The 18,327-nt window shown below is 42.2% G+C and overlaps 1 protein-coding gene across 4 annotated transcripts in view; it reads left to right on the top strand.

The window, feature by feature from the left end:
* The window catches only part of Slc30a6 (solute carrier family 30 member 6), a 28,981-nt gene extending 12,147 nt beyond the window's left edge, over positions 1-16,834 (top strand). For 3 of the 4 annotated variants that reach the window (XM_052186287.1, XM_052186286.1, XM_052186288.1), the window contains 9 exons: positions 910-990; positions 1,403-1,438; positions 2,189-2,283; positions 3,945-3,993; positions 4,276-4,395; positions 7,411-7,513; positions 9,165-9,212; positions 10,038-10,106; positions 16,182-16,834. In XM_052186287.1, coding sequence (XP_052042247.1) covers positions 910-990; positions 1,403-1,438; positions 2,189-2,283; positions 3,945-3,993; positions 4,276-4,395; positions 7,411-7,513; positions 9,165-9,212; positions 10,038-10,106; positions 16,182-16,679 — 1,099 coding nt within the window. In that variant the 3' untranslated portion in view covers positions 16,680-16,834. Of the gene's footprint in view, positions 1-909; positions 991-1,402; positions 1,439-2,188; positions 2,284-3,944; positions 3,994-4,275; positions 4,396-7,410; positions 7,514-9,164; positions 9,213-10,037; positions 10,107-16,181 lie in introns of those variants that run through there. The other variant, XM_052186289.1, reaches the window with a different exon arrangement.
* Positions 16,835-18,327: the final 1,493 nt, after the last annotated feature.

Genomic DNA, 18,327 nt, shown 5'->3' with positions numbered 1-18,327 from the left:
CTTGGGAAAGGAAGGTGTTGTTTTGGCTCGCTGTTCAGAGAACTCAGTTGATGGTCTCTTGGCCACAGGGGTCGAATAGCATCCTCAACCGAGGTGGGGAGGATAGGGGAAGAGAGCTGTCTGTATCATGGCAGACATGAAGCAGAGAGAAGAGGCATATAGGAAGAGGCCAGTCACAGCATGAGCCCCAGGGCAGGCCTCCTACTGCCTCCTCCAGCCGCACCCCACCTCCCTTTTCCACCTCCCAGTTATGCCATCACATTCTGAAACCATCAGGGCACCACCACACTGATTACCTCACAGCCCTCATTTTCCAATTATTTCATCACAGACTCACCCAGAGGTGCTACTCTTGTAGTGTTTCTTAATTTAACCAAGGGAAACCATTACAGTACTTAAGACTTATTTGAAATAATATATTGAGCACTGAATAGTGTCCAGTACAGACTGGGTCGATTAAGTGTTAACTGTTATGACAGTTATTGCTTCTACAAAAGTAATGGCCTTAAGTGGTTCTATAAATTAGATACTGTTGATTTGGTTCTCGTTTTCTGTTATCTTTGGGAGCTTGTTTGTAGTGTCTGCAGGCTTGCACAGATAGTCTGTGCCCTTGACTGAAGAGCACTGTCCTCTATGGGAAAGAGCATCGTTTTCAAAGCTCACGGTTCCCTTTGCAGTCAGGCAGATTAGCCCAGTCAAATCTGATAGTGAGGAAGGTGGCTGACGTCACAGCCAGGATAGCCTCCTACCCTCTGGGTATCGTCTGCAGCTTCTGTGTTCTCATAGTTTGGCCAGCAGTACACTGCCCATTCATATTGAGCCAGTGAGTAAGGCAATATATACATGTTCTAGGAAGACGGGTTTATTAATTGAAGACTTTTGGTATCCTAACTAATAATCTGATTTCAGGTTTGAAAGATTAGAAGTCCTGGCTGTATTTGCTTCTACTGTCTTGGCACAATTGGGAGCCCTGTTTATACTAAAAGAGAGGTACATTTTTGTATGTCTTTTGATGACTCTCACCCATAACACTTGGATACCCAGGGAGACATAGCGGTTTGAATAGTATGCAGCCTACCATGGGCAGTGGTGAAGCTCTGCTAGTGTGCTTTCTTCCCTTGGTGACACTGACTCCAGTCATGGCTGAGTCTGAACGGAAGAGGCTCAGCCTGGCACGTGCTGAACTTCTTTACCAGGCCTTTGAAGTGGGGAGGGGGCTTGGTAGAGCAATGGTGACATTACATATTGAGAATAGCTTCTTGGTCTCCTGGCCTCATCACCGCTAAATAGTTCTAAGAACTTTAGGGTAGATTAATTATATATTTATAGTAACTGTGTAGTGATACATGCCTTTAGTTTTATAATTTATATAACTTATTTGATGTATTTTTCTTTCTTCTAGTGCAGAACGCTTTTTGGAGCCGCCCGAGATACACACGTAAGATGGGTTATTTACTTACTTCTCGAAGCTCTGGGATCAGTCGTATCCCAGGGCATCGGGCGTGCTCGGGAAGTATTCTACCGCTGACACTTACCTCCAGCCAAAGCTCGGATGAGCAGGCGTGATTTTCTGTTCCTTTGATCCTAATTACTAGTTGCTCCATTATTACTCTGCAGCGTCAGAGTTGAGACTACGGCCCTGTATCTTACCACTGGCCTCTCAGGAAGAGAACCTCCAGATCCCAGGACCCCTTTTACCTTGACAGTTCCCAGACTCTGGGCGTTATAGTGGCACAGGAAGGACTTTGTAACTTCAGGCCAGCACACTAAACAGCTCCCTCTAGTTTCTGTTGTTTCACATTTGATCCCAAATCTTTCCTTGCTGCCTTTAGAAAAGAATGTACTTATTACCCCTGTCCAGCAACTCTGTGGGGGCCTTGCCCGTTAGTTCAGGCACGTCTGACTTGTCCAGTATGTTGGCACAACTTCCGTTAACATTTTATAAATCCATAGCAGTAAAATTATTCATGAGAAAACACTCTTGATGGTAAGAGACCCTTCTAGTCCTGTGTAAAATGGAGCAGCAGCAGGCAAGACATGAGCTGGGTAACTAGAAAACAAGTTGGATTCTGTTTGGCAGACTTAAAGTGGATCGCTCCTCCCTTCTTTTCCCTCATTCTCTCCACATATGAAATTACAGATTGGAATTATCACGAAAACATTGAAGGGGTTGTTTTGCTCTTTCTAGGGGAAGATTGTTAGTTGGCACTTTTGTGGCCCTTTCTTTCAACCTGTTCACAATGCTCTCTATTCGGAATAAGCCTTTTGCTTACGTCTCTGAAGGTATGTTTTTTGTTTGCTTGTTTTAGTTTACAGTTAATTAAAAACATTCCTATAAAAACTACTGGTTTCTTTTTTAATAAACTTGTAAATCTGTGAGAAACATTCAGCAGAGAAGAAAGAGCTAGTCGAAAGGTTCTCGTGTATGTTTCTTTATTTGTTTGTTTTTCTGAGACAGGGTTTCTCTGTGTATCCTTGACTGTCTTGGAACTCCCTCTGTAGACCAGGCTGGCCTTGAACTTAGGCCTGCCTCTGCCTCCTGAGTGCTGGGGTTAAAGATGTGCTCCTCACCCCCAAGCTTCTGAAGTCTATGTGGAAGATTGTACAGAATTTCATCTAATTAGTAAACACTGAAAAGAATATAGAAAAGCCAGTGACCTGACTTTGAACTAAGTGATATATGATGAACAACTACAGGTTTATTTGTGCATGGTGGCACATGCCTACAGTCCCAGAACATGAAAACCTGAGGCAGGAGGATTGTAGTTTCAAGCCACTTTGTGCTACGATGAGACACAAGCCAGCCAGCCAGCCATGGCTGCATACTGAGACTCTGCCTCCAACAAAACAAATTAAAGGTGTCTCTTTTAGGTAGTTTTTCTACTACATCGGAGTACATTGCTGATTGTTTTCAAAACCTTCAATGTTTTGGAATCTCATTAACCATCAAAGAATTTAGCTACTAACGATGGAGATGGGAGTGGGTACACAGAGCTGTGTTGAAACAGGACATGGATGGATGATGTTCTTAGGTCTTTGGACGTGAGCAACACAGCACACAGCAGGAGAGCTTTCTGAGGTGCTCACTCGTATCCCAGCAGTCTCACAGGTATTAGGAAAACAAACTCTATCAGCCAGAAGTTAAAAGTGATGGGACTTTACTAATTCTCCCCATAGTCAGTGAAGCAAGTACTTTATTATCCTCATTTTACACCGAAGTGTTCAAAAATTAAATCATTTGGTCACAGGCTGAGCTAGAACTTGAAGGTAGATGGTCTAGTACCACTGCCTTCTCTTTAGTGCTGTGCCAGTGTTTTACAGAGAGCTTGCTGATCTCCTCACAACGTGGTCTTGTTATAGAATGAGTGTCAGTAGCCCTAGGATGAACGCCTTTTAAGTTTGGAGGATATTTGTGAAAGGGCAGTACCTGTTGGTATCTTTAGGAGTCTCAAGATGCATTTCTGGCTTTCTGAAAGCTAAAAGAATAATTGCATAATCTAGAACCCATTCTTTATATATACAAAATATATATATATACAGAATAAAATATATATACAGAATAAAAAACTTTTAAAGCTTTTTTAAGAATATAGATTTGCAGGGAGAGCTTTACATGCATGGCATAAAGGTCAGAGAACAACTTGGACTCAGTTCTTTTCATCCACTGTTTGGGTCTCAAGGGTCGAACTTCGAGCCATCTCCCATCCCTGAAATGCAACATTAAAAGCACTCATTCCTTCCAGCCAGCTGTGCATCAAAGGCAAAACTACTTCAGACTTAGTTCTTGTCATGAAAAAGGGAAAAGCTGGAGATTTGAGGAGAAGCCTCGCCCTTTGCCGTGCCACGTGATCACTGCCAAACTTATTTTTAAAATGAAAGAATTCATGTTTCTAGTGATGGTTTTATTTTTCTATATAGATAATTTAAGTATTTTCTCCTTAAAGCTGCTAGTACGAGCTGGCTTCAAGAGCACGTGGCAGACCTTAGTCGCAGGTAAGATGCGCTGGCGTTTTCTGATTCATATAATTAACAAGAATTCCTGAGAAGTGCCTCTGCCCCGGAGGCTTAGATTTGCAGCTGAAGTCACTGCAGGAGCGGCTCAGTTCAGTTTTCAGGCTCTCTTGGCTTTTTAATTGATGACACCGAGGAATTGTGTACAGTGGCAGAGCTTTGTTCCCAAGTCCTTGCTCTCTGAGAAGAACAGTGCACCTTGCCTGTAATACGCCTTCATCAGTGTCACGTGGATGCTAAGGAATTCTGTCTGGTCTTCCGCAGCTTGTGTGGCCTTATCCCAGGACTCAGCAGTGTCTTCTTGCCCCGTATGAACCCGTTTGTTCTGATTGACCTTGCTGGGGCGTGTGCTCTGTGTATAACATACATGCTGATCGAAATTAAGTGAGTATCTTGTGTTGCTGTCAGAAATGTGTGACCCCTGGGACCTGACTCTAAGGGCGTTCTTTGACAGTATGGTTTGGGTAGGGCTTCTATCCTGCTTTGCTTAGGACTTATGTAACTAGGTCAGGTCTTAGCCTCAGGTATTTCCACCTGTAATTAGGGGAACTAGGCCTCTGTATTTCTCACCACAACTCTATGATGAAGACGAGAAAATGATTTCTTTTTTTTTGGGGGGGGGGGGTTTGGTTTTATTCGAGACAGGGTTTCTCTGTGTAGCTCTGGCTGTCCTGGAACTCACTCTGTAGACCAGTCTGGCTTTGAACTCAGAAATCTACCTGCCTCTGCCTCCCAAAGTGCTGGGATTACAGGCGTGCGCCACCACCGCCCAGCTTGAGAAAATGATTTCTAATTCCTACTGTGAGGCAGAAGGCTCAGTCGGGGGAAGGGGAGGATAAGGGCAGAAGCAACTGAAGAAGAAAATTAAAGCTTTTTAAAGATATGTATTACAGCTGCTTTTAGACCAATGTTTTACCACTGAATCCTTTGATTAATGTACCCTTTAAACAGTGATGTGCAGTATAATGGCTTATTAGTTATCATTATTCTTTTTTTACATATTTCTCCTGAAAAGTCACAGACAATTTTGTTTTTGTTTACTGCCTCTGAGAAGATTTCCCAGATCTTTTTTTCTAACCAGATTTATGTTGAATTCCAAGGCAGTGCATATTTCTTTATTAATATTAATTTGTGTGTGTGCCAGCATCTGTGTGGCAGGCAGGACAGCTCTGGGAAGCCCATGCCTGCTCACCTTCCAGCTTGTTGAAACAGGATCTCTCACGTGGGCAGCATGCCCCAGGCTTGCCAGCCCTGGGCTCCTGGTGATAGAGACTCCCTTTCTGCCACTATCTCCCCGGTGGAATCCTGGGACACTGTGCAGACCTGGGCCACCACATCCAGCCTATTACATGAGTTTAGTGATCCAGCTCAGGTGATCAGGCTTGAGAGGCAAGTGTTCAAACCCACTGAGTCATCTCCCTGGCCCTGACACTTTTTAAATTGCTTCTTATTTTAGCTGTTTTGCAGCATACAATTTGGCAGGGCTAATTACATTCACAGTTCTGTACAGTCTTTATTACCGTCCACCATTCATCTGAAGAACTTTTTCTTCATCCCCAACTGAAGCTCTGTTTTACTTAAGTAATACCTCTGTCCCCTTCATAGAATCCCTGGTAACCATTCTGCCGTCTGCCTCTCATTTTAACTACAATATAAGTACAACATACAATCATGTTTTGTAACTGGCTTGATTCATACAGCAGTGTTTTCATGGTTCTTCCATGCTGTGTGTATCTCTGTTTCCTTCCTTTTGGAGACTAAATCCCACATTTTATTTACCCACTCACCTGCTAGAGAACATCTGGATTGATTCCACCTTTCGGCTGCTGACTAGAGCCACTGTGAGCTGAGGTATACAGATACCCACTTAGTCCCTACTTGTATGTCTTGGTGGTGTCTATGCGCTCTAGCCTGGCTGTAGCGACTGGGTTTGCAGGGCCGGCCTTGGGGCTTTCTTCAGTGCCTGGTTTACATTTCTCTGTGTTCAGTCTTCTCCAGTCCAAAGCCAAACCTGACTGACTCATCCTGAGAATACTCAGGCTTGTCTTAGCGTATATTGGTCTCCTCTTGGCCAATTTCCTGCCCTGGACAAAGCCATCTTCTTCATCGCTGTCACTAAAATGACCTGGTCCGTTACCCTTCTCATCCATCTCTGGTCCTTTCCACATTACTGCTTATGTTTCCATCTTCCCAAATCAACATTAGGTGCTCTAGTCTAAATCCATTTGTAAAACATTGAAGGTGTTTGTTTAGCTTGAGGTCCTATGCAGTCATCAGCCCTCTATAGACTTAGCAGTGTCACCCATCTGGGCCCCAGGGTCATTTCTGCGTCCTATATTTCAGCCCTGGCCCCTGTTGCTTCACTGTCTGGAATAGCCCCTCCCATCATTTACTCAGCTCAAAGCTTAACTCCTTTTTTAAAAAAAAAATATTTATGTGTTAAGGATGTTTTGTCTGCGTGCATGTCTGTTCACCATGTGTGTGCCTAGTACCTTTGAAAGCCAGACAAGGGCATTGGATGTCCTGGGAGTATAATTGCAGACAGTTGTGAGTCACCATGTGGGTGCCAGGACTGGAACCCCGGTCTTCTGGAAAAGCTGCAGTTGCTCTCAGCTGCTGAGCCCTCTCTCCAGCTCTAGGTTTTCTGAGTGCCCCCCACCTTGCTAGCCTCATTGTGCTCTGTTTGTCCATAGTACTCTCTGGAGACTTGGACTTGATCATTGCTGTTACTTTATTAGGTCTTCACAAGGTCTCAGGTAGCCCAGGGTGACCTGGAACTTGCCTCTTAGCCAAGACTGACCTTTAACCCTGCCTCTGCCTCTCAAGTGCTGGGATTAAAGGCCACCACAGCCCAGCACTTCGAAATTTTTTATGTGTTGGTTTTGCTTTTTGAGATAAGGTTTCTCTGTGTAGCCTTGGCTGTCCTGGAACTCGCTCTGTAGACCAGGCTGGCCTCTGCCTGCTGACTGCTAGGATTAAAAGTGTGCACTGCCACCGCTGGGCACTTCTGAAGTTTTTAATGCAATAATCTCTGAGTGCAAAATGGCTGGAAACACAGATGAAAGTCCTTTATCTCCTGCCTGGTTATCAGTTGAAGGCCTTGCCTTAAATCTGCATCTTTCTGGTGTCAGGTACATTTAAAGGAAAAGGAAAGGAAGGCTCATCCGTCTTACCACCTCTGCTCACACTGATAAGATGATTACTTTTCCACTAAAGTTTGACAGGAAAGAGTTTTGAAAGCTGGCTCTTTGGAGTGCTGTTGTCCCCGACCCCCGAGGTGCTCTCTTGACAGTAGCAGCTGTTGTGGTTGTTTTCTAAGAATTGTTTTTGATAATTAAATTTTGGCAGATTATTAAATCGTGAGTTGACATTTAAGATTGTGAACTGTTTTCCTTGCAGTAATTACTTTGCTGTAGACACTGCGTCAGCCATCGCCATCGCCCTGATGACATTTGGTACCATGTATCCCATGAGTGTGTACAGTGGGAAGGTGCTGCTCCAGGTAAGCTCTCGTCCCCACTGAGTGCCCGCCTCTAGCCTGAGAAAGCAGGTTCTTTGTGTCTGTGATGTGTTCCTCCCTGGGAGCCCCTCCCACTCTCAGCAGTTTTCTTCTTAATCTGTTTTTGCTCATGACAGAAGCCATCTAGGAAAGGCTAAAAGCACACAAGTGAGTTTTCTGGAGGTGACCCACCATTTTGTATAACCTGTTATGGGTGAGTCCTAAGAATGCAGGGTCCCTAGAGACTTCATCCCAGGACTGCTTCTTGCTGCGGATATGCCTTTCTTGTCACGAGTAAATAGCCTAATGATTCCTTGGCATCAGCCCACCCTATTGGGCAATATCCTGCAAATCAACATGAAGATGACTTTCATGAATTAATGCTGTTTAGATGAATTAATGCCTTTATAGAATTCCTGATTTGATTCAAATAATTTTAAGAAAAAAAATTTAAAATGGTTTTAGTTGTTTTGCCAGAAAGATGTAATAAAGTTAGAATCAAGAAGAGAATGTGCCCCTTCCTCATAGAATAGTAAGCAAAGGCTGCCTAATAAGGAATATGATGACCCTTCACAATTACACTAAGGAGAGAATAGGCTTGGGACAAATTTGTAATCAAGAAAAAACATTCATTCTAGGTCAGGTCCAAGGATGAGGCCACAGGTGTGCGCTGTGATAAAGCCAGGCCGTGGAAACTGTTGCTCTGAACTTACAATGAGCTTAGAGAATGAAGCACTGCTTTGTGCTTACTGTCAACATCCTTCTGTGACTCCTCTTTTGTGTAACATTTTACCTATGAGGTTGTCTAAAGAACTTTTGTCTAAGAAGGTTTGAAAAGGCCAGGAGAAATAGGGTGGTGGCTTGGGAGGCTCTGCCCCATCCATCCAAATGTATGTGTGTGGCATCAGCCCCATTCACCAGTGTGTAGATATATATGTCTCTTTGTATGTATGTATGTACATAATATATGCATGTGTAGGTATATGTGTATATATGTAAGTATGCATGAAAACTTGTGGAATTAATGAAACATGTAGTTGGGACTGGCCAGTGTGTGTGTGTGTGTGTGTGTGTGCGCGCGCGCGCGCGCACATTATCCATGTCAATTATTTTTTTTCGTTTCTCTCTGGTTTATGAACAGTAAGCCAGTTCCAAGCCTCTCTCCTGGCCAGAGAGAGGTCCTTGAGCCAGAAAGAAAAGAGCCCTAGCAATTAAACTTTGGTTTTTTCCTTCTTCATCCCCTGTTGCTGCCAGCAGGAATTTATTACCAGGAACCAGCAGCATTTCACCACAGAATAGTTAGAAACCAGCACTTAGCATATAGAGAGCAAATAAGAAAGAGTTGCAAGGCCAGAGATCACTAGTCTTTGACCTTTGTTCAAAGCTAAATCCCACCTCCTACCTTTCATTCTAAAGGCCAGGGTAGGCTCCTGGCATGCTCAAAACCAAAATAATGTGTAGGCCAATTAGTGATGTTATTAGGCCAGTGAGACCTCTCTTCCCTAAATCATAATAGGACATGTCAAAAGCCAAGGATGGTTTGAAATCTTTTATGGGTATTAGGGGCAGCATCAGAACCCCAATAATACAGAATCATTATTGCAGTTAATTTCTTCCTAGGCTATTCATGTTTTATTTTATTTTATTTTCTTAGACAACACCACCTCATGTTATTGGTCAGTTGGACAAACTGATTAGAGAGGTAAGTGGAAATAGTAAATAGGTTATCTTTCAAAATTATGATAGCAAAACAAAAGGGTGGGTATGAATAATAACTGTAGAATTTTCTTCTAAGAGAGTTTGTGTGTGTTTTACTAATGGTAGAAGCTATAATATAAGGACAAAATTAGAAAAATTTAAGAAACTGCTCAGTTTAGAAGATAAATTGACTTGAAGTAAATGTAGATAATGGTCAGAAGACATCATGTTAGTGAATAAATGATCTTTCTCACTCTTTGACTAAAGACAAAAGTCCAAATCTACATGCTAATCTGCCCAGATTTTCCCTTTGTAGGTTGTTTTCTTTCTACTCGCTAATGGAGAAAGAGCCTTGGTTTGGATTGACACTGTTCTTGGCTCTCAGTATTTGAAAGCTGGCTGTGTCTCAAGCTGCACCCTGGCCCTGAGCACCTCTGCTGTCTCTGCCCTCGTGGTCCAGGAATTTACTAATGGCCTTATATTGAAGCAGGCTTGTTACAGGAGGGTCCAGGGAAAGCAACAACCAGTTCACACGCACACTCCCATGCACACCTTAAAAAAGAAACCTAGTGCTGCGAATGATTGTCATAAATATGTCTATCTTGTTCAAAAACAAAATCATAAAACACTGAGCAGTCTGCTCCTGACTCCAAGACAGAGGGCCTGGGTCAGGACTGAAGACAGGAGTCATCTGAGATCCTGAGAGCTGGTGCCTGCCTGTGAGGGCTTAGTCCTGTCGCTTCTGGGCTGGCAGCAAGCCTGTAATGTGATTGGACTACACTGCTGTGTCTATTGCAGGTAGCTGATAAACTGCTGTGTGTTTGATTAGGTGTCTACCTTGGATGGCGTGTTAGAAGTCCGAAATGAACACTTTTGGACCCTTGGATTTGGCTCCTTGGTATGTCTTCTGCAAGTTAGTTTAGTATGATTTAAGCATGGTTTTTAAAACTTAAATGATACTTTGTTACATTTTTTGTGGTGGGGGGCTGGAGGGTTGGTTCAGTGTTTAAGAGCACTTGCTCTTGCAGAGGACCCAGCACCCACATGGTCAGCTCACAGAGTCCAGTGCCAGGGGAACCTCAAGAGGCAATAGACACACAGTTGCATAGACACACATGGCAGCAAGCACTCAAATACACAATAGTAAGAGAAAGCTAAAAAGGGTTTTTTAAATGTTGGGACTAGAGAGAAGGTTCAGTGGTCAAGAGCACTGGCTGCCCTTCCAGAAGACCTGGGCTCCATTCGCAGCATCCACGTGGTGGGTCACCTCTCTGCTGGCCTCCCCAGGCACTGGCGCACACATAGTGCACAGACATACATGCAAGCAAAACACTCATACACACAAAATTAAAATAAAGACATCTTTAAATATTTATCATGGATGCTTTGATTTTTCTTTATGTTTAATGGCATCTAATTTTTTTTAAAGATTTATTTATTTTATGCATATGAGTACACTGTTGCTCTCTTCAGACACACCAGAAGAGGGCATCCGATCCCATTACAGATGGTTGTGAGCCACCATGTGGTTGCTGGGAATTGAACTCAGGACCTCTGGAAAAGCAGTCAGTGCTCTTAGCCGCTGAGCCATCTCTCCAGCCCAGCATCTAAATAGTGACAACCTCAGTTTAATTGAGATTGAAGCGTCTTCTTTTTTCTTTCCTTTCCTTTCCTTTCCTTTCCTTTCCTTTCCTTTCCTTTCCTTTCCTTTCCTTTCCTTTCCTTTCCTTTCCTTTTCTTTTCTTTCCTTTCCTTTCCTTTTTTCTTTTCTTTTCTTTTTAATTTAACCTCAAAACTATCAGACATTTTAGTTGTTGTTGTTGTTGGAGGTGTGGAAATTGAATCTAGGACTTCTTGCCTCATAGTTTCCCTGTCATGAAACACTCTCCTACTACATGGTTTTGTTTGTTTTTCTTTCAAGACAGCATCTCATTTCACAGACTAGGCTGCTCTTGAACCCACTCTTGTAGCTAGGCCAGCCTTGCACTGAGTACTGAGTCTCTAGACATCCTGAACACTGAGACTCTAGACGTGCACATCACCATGGCTTACCTGTCCTGTTTGTTTGTTTGTTTGTTTTTAAGACCGGTCACTCTATGAAGCCATGTTGTCCTGGAACTCTATGTAGACTAGGCTGGCCCCAAATTCATAAGAGATCCACCTGCCTCTCCTGAATGCTGGGATTAAAAGCCTGGTCTGTTACTTGTTTTTATGCCTTTCTGAACTGTGAACTGAAGAGTAGTGGTATATATAAACTCTAAGTACATACATACTTAGGACATTATGTATAAACACATGAGGTTCTAATGAAGAGGTGTTGTCTTTCTCCTGACCCTGTTCCTGTAGACCTACCCTCCCCCACCCTTTGTCTCTGTTGTGCTGTTTGGATTCTCTTCCCAGTTCTTGTTTTTTTTTGGTTTTGGTTTTGGTTTTTGAGACAGGCTTTGTCTGTGTAGCCCTGGCTGTCCTGGAACTCACTCTGGAACTCACTCTGTAGACCAGGCTGGCCTCAAACTTGGAAATTTGCCTGCCTCTGCCTCCCAGGTGCTGGGATTAATCTTCCCAGTTCTTCATGTGGGCCTTTGTCCTAGAAAGGAGCTGTGATTGGTTAGTTTTGCGAGTTTACAGGGCTCGGGCTACTGCAGAGCTGCGGATCTCACTGCAGACCCAGTGTGCTCTCCCATCATGAAGTGGGCCGGAGCCCTTCCAGTTTTGGCTGCCTTTCTCAGATTGCCCGCCTAAGATTTCCATTCAGTAGCTATCACCTAACTGCTTTGGGGTTTTTAGGTCAGTCGGTGTCAGTGGTTCTTCCTTGTGCTTCCTCGTGCACAGCTCTGATTCCTTACAGTCTTACAGCTCATGCTTGCAATTTCATAGGTGACAGAGCACTTACTTAGATTTTTAATACCTCTTCATAGGTTTCAGTTTTGCTGTCATAGTGCCTCAGTGTTTGTGGAAACATTTGGGCATTTCAAAAACTGCTGCTGTCATTTGTTTGTATGTTTGTCATATGTATGTATGTATGTGTGTGTGTATGTATATATATGTATGTATGTGTATTATATATGATTGTATGTATTATGATTATATGTATGTATATGTATGTGTAGTATATATGATTGTATGTATTGTGATTGTATGTATGTATATGTATATTCTATATGATTATATATATTATGATTGTATGTATATGTATATTCTATATGACTATATATATTATGATTGTATGTATATGTATGTTTGAATATATTTGTGTATGTATATATGTTTCTGTGTATGTACATTTTTGTATGTGTATGTATGTATATATATATTTGTATATATGTATGTGTTGTGGTGCTGGGGATCACACTCAAGGCACAGTATGTGATAGATAAGTACTGTACCACTAACATATACCCCCTCGACTCCCCAGTATGTATTTTAACAACTTTAGAAGTTTAGGTAAATATCCTCACATTTCCTTGTCATTCCGCAGTGCTCATCTTAGGTTGTGTTCCAGTTTACCTGTTTGCATAGGCTGTGATGAGCAGCTTTGTGAAATAACTTTCATAGATACTCATGATTACTAAAATTCATTTTTAGCCAGGTGGTGTGTGCCTTTAATCCCAACATTCAAGAGGCAAAGGCATGTGGAATTCTGTGAGTTCAAAGCCAGGCCAAACACAAGGCTACATAGCAAGACCTTGTGTCAAAACACAAATGAACGATTGGTTTTTATAAGTGAATTTTGTGAAATACAGAATAATCACGTGTTTATATTTTTTAATACAAATTATCAAACCACCTTGCAGAATGGCTATACCAACTAACAGTCACCGGCAGTGCACTTTCATATGTGTGTGTGTGTGTGTGTGTGTGTGTGTGTTTGTGTGTGTGTGTAGAGGCTTGAGTTGATGTAAGGTAACTTTCTTATCACTTGCTAACTTACATTTTGAGATGGGGGTCTCTCAGTTGATCCCAGGCTGGGATCTCAAGTTCACTGAGCGCCTCCTGCCTTTGCCTCTCAGTTCTGGGAGTAAAGACATGCATCACTACACCCTGCCTCTTTTTCTGCTTTTTGAAATTCCATTTAGCTATGAGCTCTGGGTCAGGCACAGCTGTCTTCTCAGTCTTCACCAACTGTAATGGAATCCTAGCTTTCTGCACTTCCATGTTCTGCCACCCCCAGTGCTAGTGTCTCAGACGTGCACAACTGTGCCTGGCTTATGCAGTGCAGGGGATCAAACCCTGAGCTGCATCTCCACTCCATCTTTTCAAGGGTCACGAATCATTTCAGTAACATTTTATATTGGTAAGTACCAATAGTGAATAGCAAGATGCTAAGTTTTTTCTTATCTTAAAGAAAATACCAAGTACCAATCAAATTATAAATAAAAAAGAATTCTTAGTATTATAATTCTTTTTTTTAACATTTATTTAAGAAATGGTGTATGTATTAAGATGGTCTATCCATGAAGTCATTCATCAACTGTTTTAATGAACACTGGTTCTGCTTGGAGGGTGGCACAGACATTATGAGAGGGTAAGATTCTGGTTCATTGGCTGTGATGATTTTGAAAAGCATTCATCTCAGAAGAAGAGTAACTAAGGTCATCTTCAAAATTGATATAATAATTATAAATATCAAGCAAAATACTCAGTCTCACCCTTTGTTGTTTCTTACAAGCCACCTCCCAAATTAATTGTCTACAGGTTTTTTTGGCTGTATAAATAATTTTGAAATATGTAAGATGTTCAGAAAACCATAGTATAGTGTAAAAACATCAAATAAACAGTCCTACTAATAGAGAGGCTGAGGTAGGAGAAGCATGATTTCAAGACCATTATGTGGTACACAGCAAGACACTGTCACATACAAATAAGCAGAAAGTGTATATGGATTGTACAATATTGGACATATTTCTCCAATTACCAAATTAGAGACCACTGCGTAACAGCCAACAAATTTCTAATTCTTCATATTTTTGAATTCAATCAATTAGGATATGTTGGTAATATTAATTTTTATATTAAGAGATATTAAGATAAGTGATTGTTATGTCCTGTTATTTTTGTTGTTAGAGGTGGAATCATGTTTGTGTGGGTTTGTTGAAAGATTACAAAAAAAAAAAAAGATTACATTCTTGCTTTTTCTAGGGTATAGTTTCCTCCTTGTGTTGGTGCTTTCCATCTATTATCCTTTGTAGGGCTGGATTTGTGGAAAGCAAATTTGTGTAAATTTGGTTTTATCATGGAATATTTTGTTTTCTCTGTCTACGGTAATTGAGAGTTTTGCTGGGTATAGTAGTCTGGGCTGGCATTTGTGTTCTCTTAGGGTCTGTATGAGATCTGCCCAGGATTTTCTAGCTTTCATAGTCTCTGGTGAGAAGTCTGATGTAATTCTGATAGGCCTACCTTTATATGTTACTTAACCTTTTTCCCTTACTGCTTTTAATATTCTTTCTTTGTTTAGTGCATTTGGTGTTTTGATTATTATGTGATGGGAAGAATTTCTTTTCTGGTCCAGTCTATTTGGAGTTCTGTAGGCTTCTTGTATGTTCATGGGCAGCTCTTTCTTTAGGTTAGGGAAGTTTTCTTCTACAATTTTTTTTGAAGATATTATTGGCCCTATAAGTTGGGAATCTTTACTCTCTTCTATACCTATTATCCTTAGGTTTGGTCTTCTCATTGTGTCCTGGATTTCCTAGGTGTTTTGGGTTAGGAGCTTTTTACATTTTGTATTTTCTTTGACTGTAGTGTCAATGTTTTCTATGGTATCTTCTGCACCTGAGATTCTCTCTTCTATCCCTTGTATTCTGTTGGTAATGATCTCTTTCTAGGTTTTCTATCTCCTGATCTCTTTCCTAGGTTTTCTATTTCCAGGTTGTCTCCCTTTGTGATTTCTTTATTGTTTCTATTTCCATTTTTAGATCCTGGATGGTTTTGTTCATTTCCTTTTCCTGTTTGATTGTGTTTTCCTGTAATTCTTTTTTGTTTGTTTGTTTTTTGTTTTTTGTTTTTTTGTTTGTTTTTTTGTGTTTTTTTTTGTTTGTTTGTTTGCTTTTTTGGTTTTTTGGATTTGGTTTTTTTTCGAGACAGGGTTTTTCTGTATAGCCCTGACTGTCCTGAAACTCACTCTGTAGACTAGGCTGGCCTCGAACTCAGAAATCCACCTGCCTCTGCCTCCCAGAGTGCTGGGATTACAGGCGTGCACCACCACCAACTGGCTTCCTGTAATTCTTTAAGGGATGTTTACTCTAAGGGTTTCTAGCTGATTGCCTGTGTTCTCTTGTATTTCTTTAAGGGAGTTGTTTATGTCCTTCTTAAAGTCCTCTGTTATCATCATCATGAGAAGTGATTTTAGATCCAGATCTTGCTTTTCTGGTGTGATGATGCATCCAGGACTTGCTGTGGTGGGAGAACTGGGTTCTGATGATGCCTTGGTTTCTGTTGCTTATGTTCTTATGCTTGCCCCCCGCCATCTTGTTATCTCTAGTGCTACGTGCCCTCACTATATCTGCCTGGAGCCTGTCCTTCCTGTGATCCTGGTTGTGTCAGAACTCCTTGGAGTGGAGCTTCCTCTGGGTTTTGTGGGACTAGCTATGGAGTTTGTGCCCAACATCTGCCCAGGGCTCGGCTCAGACAGACCAGATAAACCCGGGCCACAGGTCTGGCCGAGTTCCTGTGTGCCTGGGTCCCGCTGGTCCCAGTTACTCCTGGTGTTGGGACAGATGTGTGTCCTCCTTACCGCTGATCCTATGATCAATATTATAATTCTATGAAGTCTTTTAATCAGGTGGTGGTGGCACACATCTTTAATACCAAGTATTTGGGAAGCAGAAGCAGAGCAGACAGCTCTCTGTTAGTGGGATGCCAGCCTGGTTTACAGAACAAATTCCAGGACAGCCAGGGCTACACAGAAACTCTGTCTCAAAAAAAAAAAAATAATAATAATAATTCTAAGCAGTCTTTTGTGGTTTTCCTATTGTAGGCTGGGTCAGTGCACGTAAGAATTCGACGAGATGCAAATGAGCAAATGGTCCTTGCTCATGTGACCAACAGGCTGTACACACTGGTGTCCACTCTGACTGTTCAGATCTTCAAGGATGACTGGATTAGGCCTGCCTTGTCATCTGGGCCTGTTACGCCCAATGTCCTAAACTTCTCAGACCATCACATAATCCCAATGCCTCTGTTAAAGAGTGCTGATGAGGGGACCCCCGCCACATCAACCCCAGCCAAGCCCAGCAGCCCGCCTCCAGAGTTTGCATTTAATACGCCGGGGAAAAACGTGAGCCCCGTTATTCTTCTGAACGCACAGACGAGGCCATATGGTTTAGGTCTTAATCGTGGGCGCACACCATACAGCAGTGTGTTCAGCCAAGGACTTGCAATTCCAGGAGTTGGAGCAGGCCAGGGGTTGAGGCCGGCCTTCCCACATATACCGAGCAGGTATGGAATCAACAGGATGGGACAGCCAAGACCTTGACAGACTCTAACTTATTGTTGTGGGGAATACCGACTCCTTGCCTTCCAGTGTATTTAGTAATCCAACTCGCACTGACTGTTCAATCACTCACATGTCGGATTATTCCAGGCTTGTTCATAGTTCATGGAACCTATAAACTATATTTTTGTAAAATGTTCTTGTGGCAGTGAGGTCTTTGAAAATCATGCGTTAGTTTGGCCTCCTTCAAGAAGTTTGAATGTCAGCTGCTTTGTAGCTGCCCACGGTGTGATAATCTGGCCTCCAGTAGTAAAGTCATGTGGGGGATGGGTCTTCATCTTACTAAAAATTCATAATTCCTTTGGTAGAATTTATAAACATGCTTCATGTATGGTGCCCATCTAAGGAAATGAAAACTTAAGTGTCCATCTGAAAAGTAAAATCCCTTTTATAGCCTTTTTAAGCTTAATTGCTACATTTTTTTGAGGTCCTCCTGAATCATTTGTTAAATAAAAAGTAAAAGTTTCTATTGGAAGTTGTGAGGCATATAGCACAATTTAATTATTATTATTGGTATTTTGAAACAGAGTTTTGCTGCATAGACCAGGCTGGTTTCAAAACCGTAATTCTCCTGCCTCAGTCTCCCACATGCAGGGATTTAGATTTTGAGCCACTATAGAGGTAAAATTTTAAGTAACAGATTTTGAATAAAGAGGTTTTGTTTTCCCCATTTACAATTGTAGTACATTTGTATCCTACAGTCAAACACTGAGAATAGAAGACAAGTGTTCACGAATTACAATTGTAGTACATTTATTTGTATCCTACAGTCACACACTGAGAATAGAAGACAAGTGTTCATGAATATGGTTCATTGTTCCCAGTGTGTTATTTTGGTTTCAAAAGCAGACCTTTGGGAAATGGAATGAGGTTTAAATACCCCAGTGCTCTAGATTACATTTAGTCAACTGGCCAGTGGCCTACAATAGCCGTGCTCAGAACGGATGTCGGCCAGCATCACCGATTGGGAACTCAGATCATCTGACAAAAACCTACGGGGAAGCCCCTTTAAGGCAGCCAGATGGCGTTCCTGTAGCATCCTGGACAGAGCAGAGTGTCCCTTCGAAGGGGGCTTCCAAGTAAAAGAACAAATAGCAACAGAGATCAAGCTTGTTCCTGACTGAGCGTTCTCTACACAGTGAGCTTCCCAAGCCTGAGCATGCAGGTTCAGTCTCCTCTGGGCCCTCTCTATCCTTAGGGAAACAATAGCAGCCTCCTGGGACTCACTCTGTAGACCAGGCTGGCCTCGAACTCAGAAATCCACCTGCCTCTGCCTCCCAGAGTGCTGGGATTACAGGCTAGCGCCACCACTGCCCAGCCAGACTCTGGATTTTTACATCTTTAGATAAGATATTTTTTGTTAGGCTTTATGTAGAGGGAAGTATTTTTGGAAGGTGATAGACATAAAGATTAGAGCAGGCTATTCCTCATACTTTAGTGGAGTACAAAAGAATAAGATACTGTTCTTCTTTCATCCTTGGTTTCGGAGGTCAGAGTTGGAATCACAGTGATCACGTGCACTCCTGGGAGACATCCTGAGTTTGGAGCCTCTGATTAAGCAGGTTTTAAACTGCCAAGTTCTGCGTGAGTACAGAGGCCCATTTGGGGCTGGTCGACAGCTCAGCAGACA

This window comes from Apodemus sylvaticus, chromosome 6 (genome assembly GCF_947179515.1).
Source record: "Apodemus sylvaticus chromosome 6, mApoSyl1.1, whole genome shotgun sequence".
Classification (NCBI taxonomy): domain Eukaryota; kingdom Metazoa; phylum Chordata; class Mammalia; order Rodentia; family Muridae; genus Apodemus; species Apodemus sylvaticus.
The sequence above is the reverse complement of the archived record's forward strand: the minus strand, read 5'-3'. Positions and strand labels throughout refer to the sequence as shown.